The sequence below is a fragment of the Papilio xuthus genome, unplaced genomic scaffold, assembly GCF_000836235.2.
Source record: "Papilio xuthus unplaced genomic scaffold, Pxut_1.1 DF827777.1, whole genome shotgun sequence".
Taxonomy (NCBI): Eukaryota; Metazoa; Arthropoda; class Insecta; order Lepidoptera; family Papilionidae; genus Papilio; species Papilio xuthus.
The window spans coordinates 3,230,913-3,252,957 of record NW_013530872.1 but is presented as its reverse complement, the minus strand read 5'-3'; the positions used below and the strand labels follow the sequence as shown (position 1 = coordinate 3,252,957).

The window sequence follows — 22,045 nt, the reverse complement described above, 5'->3', positions numbered from 1 at the left end:
ACATTGTCTTGAAGAGCATATAGACAAATGACAGCGGACAAAAGCTAGTTTCTTTTTAAACATAACATTATAAAACGTTGATTACCTTCGACATAGTTCTGCAGCTTTCTCCCATGAATGTCTGATGTTAAAAAATTTGTAACAGTGTAGACCTTTTAACTCCCAACCTGGAAAAGGAAAAGAAAATTAATTACGTATTCCTGTGAGTCTAGTTTAATAGTAATTCAACATGCTCGTGTACAACTAAATATCTTAAAAGTCAATGGCAGTACACAAATTATGCATGTATGTATTTCAATGAACGCACCTAGTTCCGAGTGAAAGCGATATTGCATATATTGTGTACGCAAATGTTTAGCTTTGTATGGATTTCTGTCAACAGAAGGAATGTCGCTTTCTACAAAGGGCAAGTGAAACGTTTTGTCCATTCAAAAAGACTTTGTAAAAGAAAATCAATGGTTAGATAAATATTTATTTTATAATTTTAATATGAAGATATTTGTGTTTGAACATCGTGACATCAACGGCCCGAATGTTCAATTTTCGATTCTTGTAATTCGTTAGTAAATTACTTTAATCACTTTGTACAAATAATAGTATAAAAATTATACGATTATCCTACATTTAATACATCATGTTTTTCGATCGCTATTCTATGCATTGATCTTAAAATCGGTTAGAATAAATTGGTTTAATCATCAAGATTCTATATTGAATTTAGTCGCTAATGTGTTTAAGAACAAGGTCTTATTTTGATAGCAGTAAAAGTGTTTATATTAGTTTTATTGTACTATGTCCGCAATAATGTAAGAAAAAACAGTAAATATTTTAAATGGAGCGTGTGAGTTCGACGACTTATCGCGAAGAGCGCGCTGGATTCACGCTTCAATGGACCGCGCTGCAATACGATGCAATGTTTTGACCCACTTATTTTTATGTTACCAACGCGAAAACAGCTAAACAAACATTGCTTGTTTGCCATTGGAATACGAGAAAAAAAATCAATATTGAACGTAATTTGATTTGTATACATATGGTCCAAATGCTTGCAGTATTTGTATATTTTTAATAATGTAATTTGAAAGTTAAGTCGTTGGGCGATTTGATGGCACTAAACGAGTTAATATCTTCTATAAATATAGTCAGTTTAGGTGCTGTTATAAATTAGTTGTCAGGAATCGATTCCTGTGATACTGGGCATGGATGACTGGTCCATAAACCTGTATATATTCGATGTTATGTTCGTCGGTTTCGATCGAGCGTTACGGTACGTTGTCGGCAATGATTGTTCCGAGTGCCCTTAGAATGCAGGCCTTGCTGGGTACGCGGATATGCCGGATATTAAGTTACGTCCCCGCAAACTGGGGAACTTTGATCGTGAACATTGCATTGACTACTCTACGTCTATCGTAATTTGATTTTCGATCGAGATTCCGCTTGAAAAGCAAATGTCGTTCCTTAAGTGCTATAGGTATTCCTAATTGACGATGGGAATTTGAATATAAATGGAAATTAAAAGTTTGTGGTGTACTAAATTATATTTTATAAACTTTAAACCAATCAAGCAATTCAAATAAGATATACAATTATGCGATTAATATTTGATATAAACAAAGTGATCCTATAAGGGTTCCGTTTGTTTTCCTATGAGGTACTGAACCCTAAAAGTACGTATGTTAGTGTATTAATACACAATCATTGTGGAATACAAAATTAAAATATGAAAGGTTAGTTTGGGGTCATTAAAGCTAATGCTGAGTCACGTTCCCACTGTTCGTATGCGCCTTTCACTCGTTACAAATCAACCTTCAAGGCTGCGCGCGTGTCGCCGCTACTCAATCGGCTTTAACATAACCGATTGTATTGTTCATTTCATAAAATCAAATATACAAGTAATAAAATCAAATATACAAGTAATAAAATTGGTGCCATCGTTGTGATTTGTAGTGATGGCAAGTTTCACAAATCATTGATTTAGTCAACTATATTTGAGTTTTTTTGTATGGGAAGCGAAATAGAACCACGATAATAATTATTTTTTATCATTAAATCTAACTATATTGTTTTATTTGTACATATTCTACACAAACTAATGTACTCGTAAATAGTAAATTTGAACTAGTTTACCGTGTGTGAGCATGTATACATTGTGGCACAGTTTGAAATCAAAATTTACCGTATGCTTGCAGACATCATTCATTCATAGTGGCAGTAATTGGACATCTCTGAGGCTATTGTTAACCTTGTCTCCAACGGCGTCAATTGCGCCTTACTAAACAACTGACCCAGTTTGAGACGCTCCGAATCTCACAATAGATGTGTGCTTTACAATAAGCCTAATGCTGCTTACTTACGCTGACGTGAATTCTACAAACAATGTAGTTTTAATGTACAGTCGGGGACGTTTACTTACTCATTTTGGTGAAATTCTGAAGTGGGAAGTGAATATAATTCTTTGACTACAGCCATTAAAGAAGACATCGGCCGCACGCGGCACAGAGTTTACGCGTTATTGGATTTTACGCGGCATCTGTCAGCACTATCAACTGGAAAGTCGTTTGGAATTTATGAGAATATAATAATGGTGTTATAATATGTTGATAATAAGTTATGTTGATTACATTGCTCTTTTAAAATTGATGTAAACCCAAGCTATTAAATTTTGTGTCAAATTTTGCACCTTTGTCAATAAATCATTTGATAGTTTACGGACTTGACGTTTTTGTCTATATTTCAAATGTTTGATGAATACTGTGATCAAATAAATGTAACAAAAGGTTGATAATTTTCTAGGGCTTCTTACCGTGGATTTCTGAGACTAATCTCCATTTAAAACATATTGTTTTTTTTTTCAAAGATAACGACGATGATTACGATATGTTTTATACAGAGATTTTGGTATCAGAAACCAACTGTTAGACAAGTTTCTAAGTTTCTTTATAAATAATAGCTAATATTTTAATTATATAGCGGTACCTTTTTATCTAGAATGTGGTCAGTAAATTATCGAGTTAATGCAATGATTAAGACCCGGCTGTGGTCTAACGGTAGCTAAACCTGTGCCGGATATCAAATGAACTGGGGGATGATATTACGATAAATCAATAACCTCTTCCAAGCATATTCTAATAACTAGAGTTATATTGAACTTAGGATAAGTCAATAAATATTTTACAGGTGTTCTAAAGTAGGGTAGTCAATTTTAATATGTTTTGTGTAATTAATATCATTTAATTTCTAAGAAATTAAATTTTTCTTAGCCATGTGATCCAAAATTATTAGTAGAATTTTTAGGAAGTAGTAGTAGAACTTTTATTACGGTAAAAAATAACATTAATTCGTATTTTTAACTAAGTGACTAAACTTTCTGCTTACTATTTTTAACATATATATTTTTTGTAAGTAATATTTATTACAGGAATAAACAGTGTGATTAAAAAAATAACAAAACATTCCAGACACTTCTATGTTCCGGCAAATAATAGAATCCAATAAGTCGGTGGGCACGGGCGCTGCGTTTATCTTGGTATCTAGCGGCTTCATAACTCGCTGGGCGGGTGAAAGCGATGACATTCCTCGTCACATAGTACAATAGCCATGTCCATTCAAATCCCCTATCACTTACTAAGCTGACTTGACCAAATATTAAAACTTGTTTTTCAAATATACTGTAAAGTGCTTAAATTGTAGTTGGTAACTTTAGGCTAGTAATTCATTTTAATCTAAAGTATAAAAAAATTGGGACCCACCTGTAAGCAAAACCTTTCGATCAAAAAAAAAATTTCAAAATCAGAGCACCTGGGGCTGAGTTACGCGGTAACACACATAGAAAAAACTAAGACGAATTGATAACCTCCATCTTTTTGAAGTCGGCTAAAAATAGTAGATTTTGTTTTAAGAGATTATGAAAAATGTTAAATTAATTTTATATTATACTATGAACAATGTTATGAAGGTTAGACATTTTGATACTGTTAAATATTTTAGCAAAGTAAATAAATGTGTAACCAATTCTTTGGATAAGATGAAATTCGAATTTCGTATAAATAAAGCACGAAGTATCCGTATATCTTAGATAATGTAACATCAGTATGTGCATATATGTCGTTAGCGAGTTAGAGTACGCTTTATTCGGTTCGCTGGAGAATGACATTGTGATTCTCATTACTACAAATCGTATTACGTATAGTTTCATTTTCCGATCTATCGTCTATCAGACTATAATATGCTAGCTTGTTGGTAATATTATGCCTAAAAATTAATTAAAATCGAATCAAAATTAATTGATATAGCAATTTTAAAGAACTTTATTTAATATAGTAAGTATTATAATGAACGGAAATGTGGACAAAGATATGGTCAAGAGATCGGATGTTTTTTTTGCAAACTGTACAATACGATTACCGTTGGTTTCTGAGACCAAAATCTCTGTATTAAACATATCGTCATCCCTGTCATTATCTTTGACAAAACAGAGATAAAAATATGTTTTAACCGGAGATTTCGGACTCAGAAACCCATTTAATGAAAATGTAACTATTAAAGCCTACATTATTCTTCCTTAAATTACTCTATACTTTAGCAGACGTAGAACTTACTGAATACTTTTATACGTCGACTTTTCAATATGAATTTAATTTATCACTTTGTTTTGCATCACCAGTGTTTTGAATTCGGATAATATATTATGAGATTATAAATAACAATAAATAATGAATTGTGCGGAAGTTGGCGACATTGTTTTATATTACTTGAGGAACAATGAGAAATCGGTAACAAGAACATTTCCCAGTATTATTGGTCGTGCGAATTGCAATCAGCAAGAAGTCACGTAAAGATTTACTGAAGAGTACCGACTGCATATCAATGATATGTTGCTAACCAGAAGCGTTAGGGGACCATTGTTAGTTATTTCCGTTTCCGATATCTTTGATTGGCCTTTTTTTGCTTACCAATTAAGAATAAGAACATCATTTTCCTTTGTATTATTATCAGCACATTATACGTTATACTGAGGGGCTAGGGGCCTACCCTAAGTTAGGGGTGACTAGGCCACCACCACGTTGGCCAAGTGCGGTTTGGTATTACTAGAACTTTATGATAGTTATAGATACAGCTTAATTAAATTTAGCAACCATGTGATGGGTGAAAGAGAATGTTGACCTTTGTACCGATTTCAATAAGTTGTGTGATTTTTTTTTGAACTTCTTACAACGAAAGGAAAATGAGCTTAGCAAAAAAGAGACAAATAAAATTTACAAATCAGTGACCAGGATCTCAGAATATAGATTAGTTAATGGCAGAGTGGATTGAATTTATTCCGAACCGGACTGCGTTAGTAGACACTTGACATAAATTCGTAGCATGCGATTACAAACTAACTTCATGCTATTGATGGTGTACGCGTTTGCGAGGACTGACCTTCTGTAATTGGGTAAGAGGTGCGAAGAGTGGCCTTTTATATTTGATACTGTATGTGTTAATTTATGCTAAGAGACAGAAATTACAAAACATTAATTAAAATCCAAAGTTAAGTTTGAATTATTAATTAAATTACATAAGGAATTTTAGGATTTTTTTTTCATATGTAACAAACATTTTCAGGAGATTTTTCTTCGTGAGTTGTCTAAAATCACTAGGACTTTATTATTAAGTTGTGAAGCGGTTTTATATCGAATTCCTTTTATGTTAAATTTTCTGTTTCTTGGATTATTTATTTTCTTTATTATTACAACTAGTATTTTGTTTAATGTCAATAATATCTGATTTAAATTAACTTATTTTCTACAAATATCCATTACTTTCTTTTCGTGTTTTGATGATAATGACATTATAATGTCCAGTTCTGTTTAGCTCTGGTGGTTCTACGGTAGTCTTAATGGGGTTTACTATTAACACCATTAGTCTTGGTAAATTAACTTTAATCGATCTGATATACAATTGTATGTACAAAATTCACATTACGCAAACAAGAAATAAAACTTTGGATAAAAATTATTAAGTAAATGCAATAAATTTATATTTTACTAATAGTATAAATGTGAATATTTAAATAGGAATTGAATGAAATTTTGGTACAGATATAGAACATAGTCTAAAAGAATATCATCATATAGGCTTCTATTTAATTAAGTTTTTTTTCTGTCCCGCGCAATCACGGACAGACAGCTAGTCACACGACAAGATTTAAATATGGATAAAAATAAATGTACTGTAGGAAGGCTATTAATAGTACAAACACGTTTACAGACCTTTTAAAATCTTCCCACTGGAAGCGACAAATGTAAGCAAGTTCGCTAGACGAGAGACATAAACTTGTTACGACTGAGGCCTCAAGTAACGACTCCCAAGTTGCATGTGTTAATTGTTAATTTCGACTTGAAATTGGTCCAATCTGTCTACAAGCTTGTCTGTGTCGACCTCGGATTGACTTCACTACTTCGGTAGCCATAAATTAACTGGCACAGCGTAAATTACATTAAACTGAGCCGTTAAGTGACTTGTGTTATATTAAGCTTGTAATTAGAAAGGCATTTCATTATGTAACGTATATATCATTTAGTTAATTTAGTACATAATTTACTGGTATTTAATTACGCCATTAACACGAATTAAGACGCTGTTAGGTTTGCTTAGGTAGATAGGTTCACTTGACTGATCAATGTGACATCAAAAAGGTCATTTTCATTTGTTTATATACCACGAAAGCTGGATTGTAGACAGTAGTGATTTCTAAAAATACGTAAAATCTTTGAGAGGCGTGAAAAACATTTTAAGTTGCAACGTCAAAATATTTTATCCCTTTCAGTTAAACGTGTTAAAACTCACGCGGCATTCTTCCGCACCAACTACGGGATAAATCCGCCATATTGCGACAAAATTAAAACTGGAAAAGTTTTAAAGCATATAAAACTAACTAGGCAATATTTTACTGCTGGTATAATATTTTAGAGCGCCGATTATATAGGCTTTAGATCAAATCTCAGGTATTTACGACCACTATTTTACAATGCGATTCATTTATTTGTTAACTAGATGAAAAATTTATCTTTTTAAATTATTTTCGCACATTGAAGGCGTCAGCTTACATCATTTTTTTTTTAAATCCGGTACATGTTACGGTTTAAAATTCCTTTTAACTAATACGCTGTAGCCTGGTTTACTTAACGGTTACATGATCGCGTACGACTCAACCCGTCACTTGTATGTATGTGTGTGTGTGTGTGTGTGTGTGTGACGAGAAGCAATTTCCTCGCATTAATTATGTGGCTGATGAAAATCAGCAAGCCGGTGACCCGCCTAATTCATTCGCCGCCCGACTGTCACCGTCACGTACTCGGCCAATTTTAAATTGAAAAGGATTCTTAATTAGGACCTTCTACCCTTCTTAACTTGTCACTTTTGAAGTTTTGAGTCGAAATTTTTACAAAGAAATGTAAATTAATATTAATCTTAAATTCTTATTTAGTAATTAGTCTTTGTATTATAATAAACCGATTTTAATTATTCTTTTGCCGTTAAAAATACTTGTCTATTTGTATTTTTTTGAACACTAGAATGCGATTTTTGTGAGTTAACTTTTTTTATCAAGTGTCGGCACCTGAATAGTTCCGATTGGCTTTTCTTTAGGGTAAGTGTGAACTAGTTGCCGACACTAGATCTTTAAAAGAAGCAATCATTTTTGATGCTAAAAAAATATTATGTTTAATTATGTAATAAGTATTGTGTTAATAATTTCTACGTCATATTATACAAAACGCAAATTACTAATTTAAATAATCATAAAAGATCTCTTTGTTTTAAATTAAAACGTTTTATCTGTTGCAGATAAAAAAAGTTACGTAAAGCGCTTCGCTTCCGCGTCGTTAGCCGATTATTTGCCAAAGTTAATAGAACGCTACTAATTACACGGTTTGAAATTTTGATGTGGGTCCGTAGACCGCTTGCTGAAGAATCCCCAGTAGAACACTTCCGTGCTCTAATGCACGTTTACAATGTTATTTACGTTCGTGATTGTACTTAATTGTAAGTCGGAGTTGAACGTAGATTTATATCATAACATCTATAGAAGTTACATAGATATTCTTGTAAATAAGTAACATTTAAGTAATAAACTTTATATAATAATACAAGCTTTTTTAAATATATTAGACATAAATCAATATTGAGATTCGAAATGATGTCTTTAGATTAGGTTTCCTATTAAGTACATGAATGAAATAAAACATTAAATAGAAAACCATGTCCACGCTATTTTCATTACACGAATTTCGTCGCGCTGCCACGTTCCTACGCTTTTAGTTAAATCCTGTTCCATAAATTTGAATAACTCGACCGCCCATTCTTTGAATTTAATTTAATTTAAGGAATGCTTGAGCCGACATAAATAAAGTGGCTCTCAGTTTGGTGCGACACGGGCGTGGTTAAATTAATAAGCACATTAGAGAGGGCGCTGTAGTGTGCACTAGTGGCGACTCTCGTTCGCCATTGTTTGCCAAATGCAACTATTTATTCTGCGCTAACGAATCGTTGCGTTTGACATAATTAGATACGATTGCGCGATAATACTGCTGGCCATTTGATACCGCGATGCACAAACTCACTAATTTAAAACGAATTTCGTGGTTAATTACTTCGTGGAATGTTACTACAGTGTATTATAATTCAATAAAATGCAGTATTAATGTCTCAAACATCGCTAATTAATATTCAATCTTAGTATATAGTAATTCTAAATCTGAAATACATTTTAACTTACCATTTGGACACGTGAAGAGGTTGCCCTGAAACAAATGAAATTTAAATTAAATTTAGATATACCTACACGTAACCTAAAGGTTTATCCTGTACACATCAATTTAATATTTGTTTTAAAATGGTTTAATTTAATTTTATTATAATTTGGATTATATTAAATGAATTATAATAAACTTAAAGTAAATGTAAAATAAACGTGTATAAGAGAACGTTATCGTGATAAGTGAAACATTTTTAAAGCTTGCTCAAGCGGGGAAAGTTGGAGCAAGGACGGGCCGCCACCCGTGACCGTTTAGTTATAACGATAGACTTAAATCAATTATCAATATCATTCAAAAACTGCATAGTTTCTTTAATAGTTAATTAAAAGTTATACTATAAATTGCAAATTACTATATTTAAACAACATGACTATAAAATCGATTTAAAAATCGAAAGTTGTTGGAATACGCTTGCTAAGAAGCAGTTAAAGACAAGCTTGTTAGATATGTATGAACTATTGAAAATAAAAACAAATGTAAATTGAATTTATCTAAATAGATTCCATGAATGTATATTAGTTTACAACTTTGGATAATATTTAATTCAGAAAGCACTATATTTAAATTGTACTTTATAGTACGTTAGGTCGCCTGTATAAGGGCGTTCTAGTGACATTTCTCTGGAGTATCTCTTTTGTCTGCCGGCTGACGTCAATCCCGGCCATTGCCTGCCAGATGAGGGTTGACATTAATTCAGGTCAGAGATCTTATGAGCTCGGAAAAATCTGAATGGTCTTGGCAAAAAACACCAACAAATCTAATAATATCACGCCTAGCTTCATGCATAAAAATTGAGTTTAAAATATTTTTGATTACTGATACACAATAGTATTGAAACTTAAGCTCAGTAGCTTTATTATTAAGAAAATGTTAATTTCAGACAAATGTCGGCTTATTTACAAAAGATCTACAACATTTTCCATAACCTAATTAAATATTGATTCATATTGTTTTGATAACAAGAAAGTCATTACGTAACAGTCAAATTGATGAGTTTCCACAGCCGAAAAACCCGTACAATAATGTATTGCCATCCCTTCCCCTCTGATTAAATTAAACGAGATAGACTGATGTTTAGTATTGATGTTTTGAAGTACAGTGAAAGCTGACGGTTAAGTACATATGTAATATATGGTTGGAAACTCCGCTGTGGGTCATTAATGATTGATAATAATGAATAGTCGGAAGTTTACCAATTCATTAGGCAGCAACATGTAATAAACTGTTTGGTACATAGATGTACATTTGGGTATTATGTTAATTATACGTATATATATAAAATAGAATCATTATTACTCAGACATTTAAATTAATTACTAAAGAATAATGAAAAGAAAACAATGATGACAAGCAGAAAAACACTATTATTTTAGTGTTGTTTATGCCGAAGGTATCCTTAGTTACGTTTTATTTTAATTCTTACTAATATTATTAATGCGAACGTTGAGATCGATGTATAGATGTTTGTTCGAGGGTATCTCCAAAACGGCTGAACAGAAATCAATGAAATTTGACATACATATAAAACATAGTCTGGAAGAACACATATGCTAGTAATTATGTTTTTTTGTAATTCCGCGCGGCCATCCGCGGCGGACAACTAGACATTAAATATGATTAGCGTTTGTTTGTCGACTTGATCGATAAGGTAAATAACGAACAGTGATTGAATGCACCCCTGGAACTTGATTACAGATATACGATATGCAAACTGTGATTTGTAAATACGTCAATATGACATCGCTTTTACTAAACCAAACATTTGGAGTAAACTCGGTGACTGTTTGTACAACTAGTAACAAAATAATTCACTCGCTCACTCTTCAATTTACATTGGCAGTAACAGTAGGTTTCCACTGTTGTGGCATATGTATTTATATAATGTAGTTGTCTCTCTTTATCTCATAAAGAGTGTAAGGGATGACGATATTTATTAGTAATAGTATAAGTGCAGTCTAAACCTAATGTAAAATAAAAGTTGTTTGGTTTAAATGTATGTTATTCGAATTGAATTCGGCTTTTGTTTACGCATACAAATTTTGAGAAATCGGTACAATTTGCGTTTAATTAAAATAATATGTACTCAGTATTCCTTTTAACTATGTTTAATAAATGGAATTGCAAATGAAAATATCAGGAAGATGTAATTAATTATAATATTTTATTAAAGCAAGGTAAAAGGATTAAGTTGTAATAAATATTAAATATTTTGGTACGGCGACAGGCGGGAGAGTGTATTACTGATAAATTTAATTAATTCCCCGCGCAAAATGTTCCACCGCCCGCAGCCATTAACTTACGGCTGACGGTGGAGTCCTGTTGTTAAATTTTATGTCTCATAAAAATTAAAACATGTACGCTCAAATGATGTAATATTTTTTCTACATTTTAAAATTATTCGATGAAAATTAATATCTGTTTCCACAACGTGGCATGTCACTAAGTTTTTTGTTTCAATGGTATGTATATATCAGCAGCTTTATATCTCAACTAGCGGTCGCCCTCGACTCGGTCCGCTCGGTATTAAAAAACATAGCCTATGTGATCTTCCAGACTATGTTCTATATGTATGCCAAATTTCATCGGGATACGTTCAGCCGTTCTGGAGATACCTTCAAACAAACATCCAGCCATCTATCCATCTAAACATTCGCATTTATAATTTTATTATAGTAAAATTTTAAAATAGCAGTGTACAAAGAAGCAAAGTTTGTTTGTAGAGAGTCCTAAAAATACCAAAATAATTATGATATTTGAGAGAATAATCGCAGTTGATATTTGAATTTACACTGGTGTAGGATTTATCCATGTTTAATTTTTTTTTATCAAGTAAATAGCATGTTAATGTTTTTTTTTTTATATCAAAAGGTGGCAAACGAGCAAGCAGCCACCTGAAATCGCTGAAATAGCGAAGTGACTGCTCCCATAGACATAAGCAATTGCATATGCGCTGCCTACCTTTAATCGACGGAGGAGAGGATGCACAGAAAGAAAATATCTTCCCTTTCCATGCATCCTCTCATCCGTAAAGTCCACTTCCATTTCCCATCCTTTCCTTATAAAGAAAAGGATGGGAAGGGAAAGAGGACTAAATTAGGCCTCCGGGACGCACACTCATCAGACGAAACGCGGAATTGCTTCCACTTCACGCCTGTCTTCTGTGTGGTCGTGGTATTTCACCGGGCGAGCCGGGCCGATTCGTGCGAAGATGTTAAAGCGGGCTCTACCACTGTTGCATTGTTATTGTAATATCATCGATTCTTCGAATACAAATTTATTTAGAATGTTGCTTGATTATTAAATAGTATTTTTGGCACTGTACAATACTTTTAATACAAAAGAATACAATTACATTACATCTTGTATAATTTGCGTAATAATACATGAAAGATACGCATGGTTTGTTCCGTGTTTATCATACAAAAGACGTTTGGCAACGAAAGAATAAGCTGCCTTATGAATATCCGCTAACATCGATTGAAAATAATTTGAAAGAATTGGATGATATATGCAATTAGTTTTAATGAACCTCTATTGTTTTCTCTCAAGGTCATGAGTTTGTATTAGATTCATACTACTAATATTATAAATGCAAATGTTTGGATGAATGGATGTCTTCAGAAGGCTGAATGAATCTCGATGAAATATGGCATCCATTTAGAGTATAGTGTGGAAGAATACATAGGCTACTAATTATGTTTTTTTAATTCCTCGCGGATGGAGCCACGGGCGACAGTTAGTCAATTATAAAGCTAGGAGTGTTTTAGTTTAACTGTGTTTTTACTGCCAAAATACTGTATAAATCACATTTATATGTGTTATTTATATGTTACATAATTATTTAGACCTAAAGTAATTGTTGAGATGAAATTGCCGATGGCAAGAACGATAAATTCTATAGCATGTTGTAATTAGCGGTGTTTGGAAATATATCAAAGAATTAAATTTATAAAATACCAAAAATGTCGTTGAGTAATTTAATTTTATTGGTACTGGTACTGATATTGGTATAAAAGATTAGATTTGATTAACATTTACTATGAAGAAAACGGAAATTAAGCAAGTTTTTTAAGTTGCTAACTTAGTTATGTAATACCGATAGTTCTGGTTTGCATTAGATTTATTGATTTAATAATGGAAATAAAAATAACATTGTAATATACCGATATACAAACATAGAAATAACTTTAGCCTTTAAGTAAGTAACATAGTTTAATAAAGTGGTAATTTTTATTAAATAATTTCGCTAAGTTATCTTAAATAGTAAACTGTAACTCGATTCGTTCTGATTTATTACACAACTGTTTAAATTACAACTTTCCGTTATTACAAAAATGTTCGTATCGAAAATGATATCTTTGGAAGGTTAAAATTACATTTTGTGTGCTGGCAATACTAGCGTAGCATACATCTGTTCAGGATGTTACTTAGCGCTGCAATTGCGAACTTTATTTCCTTATAAAGCTTGCGAATGGCCGTTACGGACTCTAAAACGTCTTGTTTATTGGAAAATAGTAGTTGTACGTGTTCACTTAAAGGTTATATTCCCTTGTTGTGTTAAATTAATTAAAAAAGGGTATATATTGTTGACATTAATCGTAATTCTGATTAATTTTACAGAAACCATAAATAACTTAGCGGATTTCTATTCATTAGTTTTTAAATTATTATAATATGCGGCTACAAGTTGGATGCGTTTGATCAAAGAAAAAACGTCTTCCTGTTGCTTGGAGAAAGTTGATGAATTATAGAATTGAGTCGTGACGCTTTAGTTTTCATTTACATATATCAAAAGCTTTCTGTTTACACTCTTGTATATAAAAATTATATCACAGAGAAATCATTGGAAATTGCAAGTGAAATATCATTTGACTGGTACTTAAGTTTGTCTTAAAAATTGGCTAAGATATATTCGTTGCCTTGTATTTTCAGATTCCTTTCTAAATTTAGAATATGTGGGTGTATGACATTGTTTGCATTGTGACAACAATAAAGAAATGTGGACTTACCTGAGTCAATGTGGGCGGTGCTAGGAACAGCAAGAGCGCGGCGACCAACATTGTCGCTCCACGCCTTGACAACATCGTTAATCTGAAACAAGATATTTTTAATTTAATCAAACAATAATTACAACATTATAACACTATAATATAGTAGTTTAATAGTAACTTGCTGTTGCCCGCGACTCCGTCCGCGTGGATATATAGAAAACTTAATTGGTGTAGCCCACCCATCCATCCATCCACATCATATCCATCTAAACATTCATATTTATAATATTAGTAAGTTAAATAAAAAGCAGCTCTTCAAGGCATTCGAAAAAAAAAAGATATAAAAAATGAATAAATAGTATCCTATGTCCCTCTCCTGGCTCTAAGCTACCTCCTCACCAATTTTCAGCCATATCGGTAAAGCCGTTCTTAATTTATAAATAGTGTAACTAACACGACTCTCTTTTATATATATAAGATTTAAGAACAGTAATTTCATGATTCATATGTCTTTAAAATCTCCCAAGAAAAAGTACCTACCTTACATTTGTACACAATGTTAACGTGTGTATGTGCTAAAACTTGCATTATACTACGTTGTTTAGAAATCCTCTGTAACCAATTTGATTTAAGTTGAAATCTTTGGCATCAGAAATTTGAACTTCCGAAATGTGTTTTAGAAACTCCTCGGTTATCTGCCTAAGTTAGTTCGCTAACAAGGATAAGCTTGTTAGGCGATGTCAGCAAGATCTTGACTAATAGATGCTATTAATTAATAAGCCGATATTATAAGTTATGTTCTGAATTAAGATTTAAATTAATTAGTAATGCAATCGACGTCCATCTTGGATTTGCTAAATGGATCTGACAAATTACAATTAACTAGCAGTTGTCTGCGATTGCGTCCGCGAGGAATTAAAAAACCCTTATCATAAATTCAGTCTAAATCCACGATGATAGTCTAGAATTATCAAATCATTTATTTTTATAATACTTTAATATTTATTTTATTTCTTTATATTCATCATCATCAGCTTACTATACGTCCCCACCGAGGGGCTCGGGGCCTAAGTTAGGGGAGACTAGGCCATAGTCAACCACGCTGGCCAAGTGCGTGTCAAGTTGGTTAACTTCACACATATCTTTGAATTTTTTCTCAGATGTGTGCAGGTTGCATCACGATGTTTTCCTTCACCGTAAGAACGTCGGATAAATGTACATATGCAAATCGGAAATCGAAAAACACATTGGTACATGGCGGGATTCGAACCCAGGACCTGCAGATTGCAAATCAAAAGCTTGACTCCTGAGCCACACCGACGCTTCTTTATATTATGTATTTTCAAATAAACAGGTGACTCGCCTAAGCATCTGTTAATAATATGACTTTGTCCTTTTTATAACACAACAGACACAAAGTTTAATGACAGTTTATTGAAATCAATAAAATAGACATTAAAATCAATTAGTAAAATAAAATAATAAGTAAAAATATATAGGAGGTATATCAATTAACTTTTTGGTTAAAACGAAGTCATAGTAAAGTTGCACTCATTTGGTTTAATCGTTGATTGTTTGTTGAATTGATATTTCAATTCGTATTCGTTCGTTTTGATTGGCGACGGGTAATTAAGTTTATTCAGATATTCAGAGCTGGATGAAGCCGGCGCAGACCGTAGCAAATGTAAATAGCAATTGCATTATTTGTTGAAATAAAAATATTTCTTTATTCAATTGATTTTTATTACCGACTATTCCAAGGTTCTTTACTCAGTATCAAATTTTACTGTGATATTTAATTTAATGTTTGTTATGACTTTCATGAGCGAATGATTGTCGGTGGTTCAGGGGTCAAGCACTTGACTTACAATCTGCAGATCCTCGGTTCGAATCCCGCCATGTACCGATGTGTTTTTCGACTTCCGATTTACATATGTACATTTATCCGACGTTCTTACGGCGAAGGAAAACATCGTGATGCAACCTGCACGATATGTGTGAAGTCAACCAACCCGCAATTGGCCAGCGTGGTTGACTATGGTCTAGTCACTCGTAACTTAGGATAGGCTCCGAGCCCCTCGGTGGGGACGTATAGTGAGCTGATGATGATATGACGTTCAAAATGTTTTATTTACATTCGTGGTCATATGGGGTAACGGGATTTCTAAAAAAATACGTTGCATTTTTTAAATTAAATTATTGATTTTAATACTAAAGTCTAGTCACGAAAAAACAATTAAAATGTATTTTATTCGTTGTTGTAAGTTAATAAATTTTGGAGGCAGCTAATTCTAACTATTTAATGGTCACGTACGCTCGTAATTGGCGTTAAGAGAAGCCAAATTTCATTTAGTGACCGTAGAACGGGGGCGAGGGCGGCCGTCTAACTTTGCCTTTATTGGCACCTTTTCGTGACTGAAGTTATAAAATATGCAATAAAATACGTGTTGCATAATTCTCGATATGCTTTTATTACTGCCTTATTTATGTGTAACAAAACAACAGATTCTAAGTTAACAATCTTACTAAATAAAATGAGTGTAAATTATAAATTGCGAATGTTTAAATGGTTGGTTGAATGAATGGATGTTTGGTAGAAAGTATCTTCAGAACGGCTGCATAGAACACGTTGATATTGGGCTACTAATTGTTTATTTTTAATTCGGCGCGTACAGAGTCGCGGGTGATAGTAGAATATAACATTTACAACGCAGATAAATCTAGACAAAGCGGTTTCGTAAACGCGATAATGAAATTCTGAATGAGACAAGTAGCTTGATTTAGGTAGAAAAAACTGTGGTATTATTTATCTTGTGGCGTAATGTTGTCTGCAATATCTGAGAGGTCGACTGTAAGTAACGAAGATTATTGTTCGTAGTCGTAACCTTTTCCTTGCGATGACATCATACGGATAAGCCGGTTTTGAACGCTTAGTTTAAAATCGAACCCGGTACTACGACGCATTGCTAAAGAATTTTTAGCTCGTTATTCATTTGTACTTATGTAGTTTTGTGTTTATTGATACAGTATTTGATGTATTCATTTATTTATCATAATTTTAATATAGTACATTTCATATATAAAATAAAATATTATACAAAATATAGTATATTAACCGGCTGCGGAGGAATCCCATGGTTCAAATAACTCAGTATTTGTATTCTTAAGATTTTTTTTAGAATTAACTATTGAATTTTCTTTTGCATTCATATTTCGCTTTTGAAATCTTTTCCATTCAAAAGGGATATCTCCTTTGGAAAGAAAATTTATGTGATTTATGTTTCAATACTTTAGTGTTCGATATTCTAAGCCACTTGGCTTTAAGCAGTTTACAACTTCGATAATATGCCTGATCACGTGACAAAATTATACGAGCAAGTTCTGTTTCGAAAGAAGCCTACTTTGAAAAAGTTTAAGAGGCAGATTTAGTACGCTTAGTAGGCGGGTCAGCTTTCGCTTATAACGATGCAACTTCAAAAGAATTCCTCTGTTGGTTTGTCAATAATGACGCATCGCACAAAACGTTTTATATGGTTCGTCATCATTATCATCAGTTCACTATGTGTCCCCGCCGAGGGGCTCGGAGCCTACTCTAAGTTAGGGGTGACTAGGCCATAGTCAACCACGCTGGCCAAGTGCGGGTTGGTTGATCTTTGAATTTCTTCTCAGATATGTTCAGGTTGCATCACAATTTTTTCCTTCACCGTAAGAACGTCGGATAAATGTACATATGTAAATCGGGAATCGAAAAGCACATTGGTACAAGGTGGGATTAGAAACCAGGACCTGCAGATTGCAAGTCAAGTCCTTGACCCCTGAGCCATCGACGCTCTTTTATAAAGCGTCGGTGGCATTTATATGGTTAATTGACTTTTATTGTTTTACCTATAAAGGTGCTTATTTATTGCTTTATGTGGATTTTTTTAACATAATGACTGTAACGGTTTATTAGATATAATGAATTACACAGATTTAAATAACATCGATCTTTGAGTCAACTGAAAAATGACATTAATTTCACAATACATCTATTTATGACATACTTCTCATTAAAATCTCAAAATGTTTTCGTGTACACTTAAGGTTGGTTTTTGTGACCAAAATCTCTATATAAAACATATCGCCATCCTTGTCATTATCTTTGACAAAACAGAGATAACAATATGTTTTAAACGAGGCAATCGGTCTCAGAGACCCGCGGTAAATTGATTGATTAAAGCATACGATCACTTGATCACTAGTAATAAAAGACACGTATTTACAAATCGTGCCACTAAATAAATTCTTGTTAATGTTATTTTGTAAGAAAGGAAATGATTAATGTGTCGGTTAATATTTCGCAGAGGATGTTGCAAAAGCGGTGACTGCCGATTTATGCTTGAAACTGGAATGTATTGGCGATACAAAGAGGCAAGAATTAATATGATAGAAAAATTATAAATATTTATGACGACATTTCCTCGTTTAGTTCTCAGCGAATCTAAGTCTATCGTAGATATTGTGAGGAATGTTATAACCAACCATTTCTATATTATGACATTATTTTATCTTACTCGTTCAAGTTTCTTATACAATGAAATCATTTGAGTACATATTTCTAATATTTAAAGTATTTTTATACACTTAATCAATCAATAAACCGTCAATAGCCTAATGGTTAAGGGTACGGATTTCCGATCATGAGGTCGGGTGTTCGAATCCCGCCATTCGACTATGGTCGTAAAACGTATCCTAGCACAAGTCTAAAGCTTAGTTGGAATAGAAAAAAAATATTAGTAAATTTACAAAAAATCTGCTTATATTTAAAAAAAATTACATAGTAAAATCATACCTGAACACAGTTTAAGTTTTATTTTTTCTACGGGAGTCCTAAGCTAATTCGGTGCTGGTGTGAGGTCCAGTCTAACTCCGCCTTTGAATATATCGTCGTTATCAATGTCGTCATGCATGGGTATCTTTAAGTAAAGTTTGGTATGTTTACGAATAAATACTTTTATTTAATTTAATGCTATCGTTTTTCTTTACTAGAATCAAATAAACATAAACCATATCCTTTAAATTGCTTAGATTTTTTCTAAATATGGTAGTTAGTAATTTTTATTATAATAAATTATATTTTAAGTGTTAAAAGGAAATAAATGTCTTAAAAGGAAGTGCATAAGTACGGAAATAAACATCACATGAATGAAGGAAGTCATTAGAAACGCTGCAAAGTATGGAACGAGCTGAAAAGAAATCTTATACGACTTGGCAATTTGTTAAAGTTTAGAAATAAAATCGTACAGAATTGCGGGCATTTGATGCAAAGAAAAATTCAATTATGATGAAAATACGAAATAAATACGGTTAACGATTAGATTTTTTGTCAATTTGTTTGATTAGAATATTCATAAAATATTAAAGCAAATCCGCATTATATAAATTTTAAAATTGATAATATTTTTTACTCTCCGCATATTCGATATAAAAATAACTAGAAAAATATTTATAATAACTAGATAACTTTTGCTTTTGATTAAAAAAACGATGTTTTAAATAAAGTTCAGTACAAAAAGTAGTAAGTTTAAATTGTATTTATGTTTGTTACTATGTTTAACTATTGCATTTTCCATTAAACATCTTGTTAGTTATAATTAAATAAGCAACGTACGTGTTACGAAATTGCTAACCTCCCAGCTTTAGTGGTGACCTTTTATTAATAGAACTTTAATATAGCTATATCCCAAAATATGCAGAAGCAACCCTAATTATCCCAACTCTACCTCTATTATGTAATATTATTAGGTACTTTCAGTTAACGAAGTTGTATTAAAACCTTTTTTTACAAAAACATTGTTCATAAAAACAAAAGAACAAACTCGACAATGTCTATGTTACCTCCCCACGAATGACGTCACTCTTCGGTTTAGCCATTTAGGCTACAAAGAGTTTACAATCAAATATAAATAAAAACATCATACTTAATACTAATATTATAAATGTGAATGTTTAGATGGATGGATGGATGTTTGTCTGAAGTTATCTCCGGAACGGCTTAACGGATCTTCATCAAATTTGGCACAGATGTAATACATAGTCTGGAATAACACATAAGCTACCCATTAAGTTTATTTTTTTAATTCCGCGCGGACGGAGTCCCGGGCGACAGCTAGTAGTTACAAAGACGCGAAATAACTTATCCTCCTGTCAGTTGGTCAAAAATAACTTAGTAACGCGATCGTTGCGTAAAAAGAATACGGAAATATAAGATTATTTGTGTTACATTGATACTTTGTTTTTGTGTCGTTTCTTAGTGAGTGTGCCCCCGTGGCCCGTTCTCACGACGCCTGAGAGACTCTTCACCTCAGTATTGTTTCAAAAAGATCGTACCTCGTGTCTCTACCCACACGGTGATGTTTAAGTAGTATAAAAAAATATAAATGTAGATATCCTATTCAAAAAACAGACAAAATGGAAAGGATTTTTTCACGGTTACAAATACTATTCGATTTGTACAGAGAAATGCGTCATAGTAAATTAATATGAATGTAATGAGTTGTCTCAAAATGCAATTATTTTAGAACAGTTCTATGAGTATTTTATACTTGATAGATTAATACTTACTCCCTTAGATTTGAATGTTCTATTTCCATTTTTTTCTTTAGATTACAGAAATATTAGCTGAATATTACTAGATAATGTCTCTATTTACAAAGAAATAGTCTTTTATAGTTAAAGAGCTTTTACTAAGCTAAAGATTTACTCAGTAATGACAAACCTCCTTTATGATTAAATTTTCTTATCGACAAATAATAAAATTTAAAATAGTTTGCTTGTTGAAAATTGATGCGAAAATTTCTGTGTATTGCGATGCGGCGGCGTGTAAGCCTGATACTTGTGTTGCGATGCAACCGTATTACTCAACATTGCCTGCATTGTTCGAGCGCAAGTTACTGCCAATTCCCTATTGAATTTTTAAATTTTTGCCTTATAGCTGCACGTTTTTAAAACATCAATTTCAACGTAACATACGTAGTTACGTAATGTAATAATAATAAACATTAAAGTTTATTTGTAGCGATGAACATAAATATCGTGGTTTGAATGAACTTACGTCTTATCTACTCGGTTGACTGTTGGAACGATTACACTATACCATATTGTTAGCTTTGTTTTTTTCCACAATAGTGAGAGGGATGTATATATATTTTTTCAGGTTTTATTAATGGACACTTGAACTAACAATCGTATTCGACGACAGTGCCACCGGGGCCTTAGGACCTAACTTATTAAGAAGCGACTATGTTATAGTCGACCACGCTAGCCCTATTGCGGGTTAGTTGACTACACATATCAGGTTGCATCGCGATTTTTTTTTACACCGTAAGAAATAAAGTATGATTTAGCATAAATTATTTCTTTTAAAAACCAACTAGTCTACGTATAACAAAAGAAAAGAAAAAGTGACAGAGAAAAAGTTGAACTACATTATATTGATGTATATGGTCCATGACTATCATAGTGAACCATTTCCCAAAAATATTCGGCGGTTTCCCACAGTTTGTAAATAAATTAGGATGACGTACCATATAATTGACCATTGTCACGATGAGAAAATTACCTCAAACTGACCTGCTTATGTTACATTGCTAGCTTTTAGAATAGAGGCGTTTCGCAAGCTAAGTTCCCACGCTTTTAATAATGACAAAATGAAAATGTAATTATAAGTTCTTTGCTACGAATAATTTTAAGGTGTGCGATTTCAAATGCGTATATGATAGAAATTCACGTACGTGGGTAAATTAACAAATGCCACGTTATGAGTTTTTTAGGTTATAGTAGTGTGTAAGATTAAGTTTTTAGAACTTTTAGACTTTATGACTTTTAGGCTTTTTTTTCGTTTTATCTGTTTTTATTTTTTTTTGTTACCCTACCTCGTGTTGTGTAAATGATGTGAGAACAAAGGGGCCAGCTGAAAACCAGCGCAGGAATGGTCAAGCCATCCCTGCATTATGAGTTAGAATCCTTTGGCGCGAATGGCGCGCTTGCGTTACAAAGTCAAGTGTCAGAATGATTAGTGAGGGGACATAAACGTCGATATTTTAGTAAGGCTAGTGTTGCGCCAGTACACCGGCACAGTGACGGATTTTCTTCCAAACAGTACAGACATGTTATTATAAATATAAAGGTATATTGGTCGATTAATATGATGTTAGTAACAATTTTTACTGTTTAAAAACATCACTGTCTTTATTTTTTTTTTTTTTTTTTTTTGTG

At 32.6% G+C, this 22,045-nt stretch overlaps 1 protein-coding gene across 1 annotated transcript in view; it reads right to left on the bottom strand.

Moving 5' to 3' along the window:
* Positions 1-22,045, bottom strand: part of uif (sushi, von Willebrand factor type A, EGF and pentraxin domain-containing protein uif) — a 67,020-nt gene that overhangs the window by 20,207 nt on the left and 24,768 nt on the right. Inside the window, exons 2-4 of the mRNA XM_013309258.1 lie at positions 13,808-13,889; positions 8,759-8,783; positions 86-167 (exon numbers count right to left, since the gene is read on the bottom strand). Coding sequence (XP_013164712.1) covers positions 86-167; positions 8,759-8,783; positions 13,808-13,882 — 182 coding nt within the window. The 5' untranslated portion in view covers positions 13,883-13,889. The remainder of the gene's footprint in view (positions 1-85; positions 168-8,758; positions 8,784-13,807; positions 13,890-22,045) is intronic.